Here is a 4986-nt window from a genome sequence, read left to right as displayed (position 1 = left end):
CCCAGCTCCGCTCCCCAGCCTCCCCCCAGGCTCACATGAACTGTGACAGGTTGGGCACTTTGATGTTGATGTCTCCAATGTTGATGTTGCGAGGGATCTCTGGCAGGTTGATGTTCTTCACAGCTGACACAGCGCGGGAGGGAGCAGCAGAGAGGCCTCCCTGCTGGCGGAGGGACCCGTGACCCCCAGACTCCCTGCCAGGGGCTCTGGGGGGCTCAGCCCCATGCGTTGCCACTGGAGCACCCCTGAGCTGAGCTGCTCTGCCTCCCCCCAGCCCCAGCACCTGGCTGTGTCACCCCCAGACTGGGCTGGGCACAGGGAGCAGTCCCCACCCCCCCATCCCATCCTGCTCCCACCAACAGCCCGGGACTGGGAGTGGCTGGGGCAGCACTGGGCTTCCCTGCAGCTGGAGGCAATAAACTTCCACTGCCCCGAGCTGGCAGCCTTGCTGGGAGCTGCCCTTTCCATCGCCACTCCTGAACAGCACGGAGCACAGCCCCCAGTCCTCCTCCTGAGGATTTGGTCAGGCAGAGACTGGGGATACTGGGGATACGCCAGGGCCAGCCCCCCAGCTGCCCCCGCCGCAGCCTCGCCGCTCACCTCTGCCTTCTCCAGCTTGCTCTGGGCCTCCACCTGCGCCACAATCTCATTCATGTTGGTCTCCAGCACCATGCCACCTATCACCACCTCCTGCAAGATGTGGTGAACCTGCAAAGGGAGGAAGGGAAGAAGGGAAGGGAGGGAAGGGAGGCTGCGAGCCCAGCCCCACCTGCTGCCCAACTACTGCGCCTGTGGGATGCTGTGGAAGCACACTGGGGGCTGAGGGACACAAATCCCACTCAGTCCTCTCAGCCTCTCTGCCCAGGTCCTCAGCCCTGGGATCTGGCAGCCCCATTTACTGCTTGTGCCTCTGCTCTAGAGGACAGGACCACCAGGGTGGGAGCAAATGTCACCCACCAGACCACTGGGCACAGGACAAGGAGGCCAGGTCTGACCCAGCCGTGCCATCCCCAACACTTCCATTGAGGTCTGATCCCTTCCCAGGGCCCCCCAGCCACTGCTTCCCTGGTCCACTTTATTCCATCAAGAAAGCCAGGCCAGAGCCCAACTCCTTTGCTTTCTCTTAGGAAAGATGAGACACACAAAAATGCACAGGCAGCTGCTGGGAGATCCTGCCCCCTCCCCAGAGTCTGTGCGGGCCCAGGGATGAAGCCAGGAGCTCTGGAGCAGTGAGAAACAACACAGCTCAGGCCCCACCACCCCGTGGAGCCCGGTGTCCCCTGCACTGTCAGCTGCTCCCAGCACAGATAATGGATTTATGGGTCTCTGGTTACTTCCCTGAAACAAGTTCCTGGAGGATGGTTAAGTTATTGCATCGTTTTATGGCTTCACAGGGACAGGCTGTGCTTGTGAACACGTGGTGGCAAGTCCTGCCAGGGCAATATGGGGAAAACAGAGCCAGTGAGAGAACCTGCTGGAAGGGGGACCCAGTCCTGTGCCAAGGGGCTCCCCAGAGCCCTGCCCCATGGCAGCAGCACCGTGTGCTGCAGCAGCATCCCACATGGTGCAGCCACTTCCCAGGACACCGACTGCCCTGAAACCGCCATCTCAGCCCCAGCAAACACCACCCCAGCTAGTGCTGGCAGCTCCTTGCAACAGGAGAGCATCTGAGCTGCAGGAAATGTTGTTCCTTCAAGATCTGGCTTTGGCCCAAATTGGCCTGAAACCAACAGGGCAGAAATCCCAGGCCAGCATTGTTTTCCAAAGCAAAGCACAGCACTTCCTGGACGACCTGTGTCCTCGCCGGGACCCTGCAGCTGCTCAGTGAAACTCCAAGGTACGAAGCACAAGCAGGGGCTGGCCAAGAGCCTCTCCCAAGCCTCGCCACGGCCCTGGGGCTCCTCCCTGCCTTGCCAAAGGGATCCCTGCAGCTCTCAGGATGCTGCTTCCAAGGCTGACAGCCCAAGAGCAGCAGTGTCACCAGTGCCCAAGAACTGCAGAGGTCCTGCCAGCCCCATCCTGCTGCCTGGGCAGGGACCCAAATCCCACAGCAGCTCATTCCACAGGCCCTGCTCTGCCTAAGGGATGTCTTAAGGCAATAACAGAACACTCCAGGACCCAAAATCTCAGCTGGAACCCACAGGGCTGGGGACATTCACAGCCAAAAGCTCTACTGGGAAAATCAGCACATTCCTGTCAATGCCAGCCTCCTTTCTCCCATTCCAGCTGGGACCTCCCAAGGGCTTTGGTGCCTCTGCCACCAGGCCCTGCAGCATCACAGTGTAGAAATTCCAGCCCGGTCATCTAAGGGGCAAGAGTTGGGGCCCCTCAAAGAGCCCCCAGAGGCCACCCACCTGCAGCCAGGCTCTGGACAGTGCAGGAGCTCAAGAACAACACATTCCAGGAAGAAAAACATGCAAAAAACAAGAGAGATAAGAAGAGCAATGACTGGAGCAGGGCTGGAATGGAAAGCGAGCAAGCCTGGGGGGCAGCAGAGCCCCCATCAGAGCCTCCAGCCCCCATTGCTTGGCCACAGAGCCCAGAGCAGGGTGCTCTCCTCTGCCTGTGAGCTGAGGGTAAAGCTGCTGGCTCCCAGTCCTGCCACAAAACGAGTAACCAAGAGGGCACCATCCCCCAGATGTGTCCAGTGGTGACCCGGGGCTGGCACAGCCCCTGCTCCTCCCACGTGCATGGCTCTGTCCCTGGCACTTCCTTCTGCTGGCTGCGATAAGGAGGAGATCATCAGCCCTGGGAGGTGCTGGAAGGTTATGGCCCTGCTGGAAGGTTACAGCTGGACAAGTTGTGAAATCAGGGTCCTGCTCCACCAGCAGCATTCCTCGGACCGGATCGCCTCCAGGGAAGGTTTGCTAACTCTGTCCCGCTGGAATCGCCCACAGAAAGGGAACATTTTACAGCCTGATGGGCTTTTTTTTTTTCCACTCTTCTTTTTTGTTGGCAAGTTTTGTCTTCAACAAAGCAAGAAAACCCTTATCAACAACAGCACAAGGCAGCCAAGCCTCTCCTCTCCCTCAGCGCAGTCCTGGCTATCTCCAGCCCCATCTCAGGGACATCAAAGCAGATGCTTTCCGCCCAAAACCCCTCTCCAGCTGAAGAGGAAGCATTGAAGGCTGAGGCTCAAACACAAGTTTACAAAACATTTTGTATTCCAAACACTCCCATTGTTCCTTTCTTCTTTTTTTTTTTTTTTTCCCCTCTGCAGATCTAGTAAAATGGTAGCAGGCCCCAGGCAGGAAGAGGTGAAACACCCCTGCAGGACACCAGAGCTTCCCAGCTCCATCACTGCAGCCTCCCAGCTCCATTGCCAGCCCCTGCAGAACACCAAGAGTGAAGCCTCAGCGTGGATCCTTGTCACTTGACCACAGTGACCCAGCACGAGTGGCCATCACCAGCCCAGCCCCCAGGGCAGCTGGAAAGGGAGCAAGCACCAGCAGCCAGCTCACCCATGGAGGACTCGGGACTGGGCCCAGCCACTCAGATCTCTTGGAGGACACAGTATCAGCAGCTTACAGAGATCCCACACTGACAACTTCCTACCCAGGATTTCCATCTCTCCCCAAAAAAGTGACTTTGGATGCACCAACAGCTGCTCCCGAAAGGCTCCAGAGCTCCTGCCTGCTGGAGCACAGGCTCTGGGAGAGCTGGGTTCCACAGGGAATGGTGGCACGGGCCCGGAGGAACCCACAGAGCCCACAACCCACCTTGTCCATGTGGAAGATGAGGTCCAGCTCACACACATTCTCGAAGCACTTGTCCAGCGTCTCCACAAACACCTGAGGTGGCAGGAAGGGAAGGTCAGGACATGAGGCCACTGCAAGATGCTTCCTGCATGCAGCTCCCACCAGAAACCTGTCACACCCCAGGGTGTCACCCTGAGCAGGGACAAAACCCTCTCTTCAGTGGGAGGGAAGTGCCTGTCCCCAGACCAGCACGGGCACAACCAGCCCAGCAGCCAGCCAGGATCCACACAGGAGCTGGGGAAGGGGCTGGAGCACAAGTGTGGCAAGAGCAGCTGAGGGAGCTGGGGACGTTGAGGCTGAGAAAAAGAGGCTGAGGGGAGACCTGCTGGCTCTGCAACTGTCTGAGAGGAGGTTGGAGCCAGGGGGGTCGGTCTCTGCTCTCAAGAAACAAAGATTCGGACAAAAGGAAACAGCCTGAAGTTGCCCAGGGGAGGTTTAGATGGGGTATTACAAACAATTTCTTCCCCAAGGGGCTGTCAGGCCCTGGCCCAGGCTGCCCAGGGCAGGGGTGGAGTCCCCATCCCTGGAGGGGTTTCCAAGCCCTGTAGATGTGGTGCTGAGGGATGTGGGTCAGTGGTGGCCTTGGCAGGGCTGGGGTAACACTTGGACTTGATGATCCTCAAGGTCTTTTCCAACTAAAACAATGTAATGATTGTATTTTTTACAGGAATGAACTGGGATTGACTTCCCCTGCTGCTCCCCCGCAGAGCAGCTGGGCTTCAGCTCCCTCTCCCCACTGCAGCCCTGAGCAGCTTCTCAGCCACTTCCAGGAGCTGCCAGAGACACCGAGTGCACTCGGGAGCTGTGGGGGACTGGGGTGCCACACCTGGAGGCAGGTACCCGGTGGCAGCCCCCGCAGGGGGACAGAAGGACCCACCTGGATGAGGTCCAGGATGCCCAGCTCGCTCTCCGAGGAGTCCACGCAGAAGACAAAGTACAGCGTGGCGTAGTGGCGATAGATCAGCTTGTAGTCAGAGCCACCGAAGAGGCTGCGGGGACACGGGGGGAGGTGACGGGTCTGGGGGGGGGCACAGAGGCACAGCCCAGGCCAGGGGGTGATGCCCCCTCGCCGGGGGGCAGGGGGTACCTGCCGCACTCCAGGAAGTTGCAGATGTGGTCATCCCGCTTGAGCACCAGGTGGAAAGTCTCGCGGATGATCTGCTGCTGGAGCTCCTCTGCCTGCACCCAGCCCAGGCGGCCACCGTGGGTGGGGGGACCCTCGTCCCCT

The 4986-nt window shown here is 59.2% G+C and overlaps 1 protein-coding gene across 1 annotated transcript in view; it reads right to left on the bottom strand.

The window, feature by feature from the left end:
• Positions 1-4986, bottom strand: part of AP3S2 (adaptor-related protein complex 3, sigma 2 subunit) — a 9606-nt gene continuing 4620 nt past the window's right edge. The window contains exons 2-6 of the mRNA XM_010002831.1: positions 4846-4931; positions 4636-4747; positions 3720-3791; positions 601-708; positions 1-160 (exon numbers count right to left, since the gene is read on the bottom strand). Of these exons, the coding sequence (XP_010001133.1) occupies positions 32-160; positions 601-708; positions 3720-3791; positions 4636-4747; positions 4846-4931 (507 nt within the window). The 3' untranslated portion in view covers positions 1-31. The remainder of the gene's footprint in view (positions 161-600; positions 709-3719; positions 3792-4635; positions 4748-4845; positions 4932-4986) is intronic.

Source organism: Chaetura pelagica, unplaced genomic scaffold (genome assembly GCF_000747805.2).
Source record: "Chaetura pelagica isolate M959 unplaced genomic scaffold, ChaPel_1.0 scaffold658, whole genome shotgun sequence".
In the NCBI taxonomy this organism is placed as follows: domain Eukaryota; kingdom Metazoa; phylum Chordata; class Aves; order Apodiformes; family Apodidae; genus Chaetura; species Chaetura pelagica.
The sequence above is the reverse complement of the archived record's forward strand: the minus strand, read 5'-3'. Positions and strand labels throughout refer to the sequence as shown.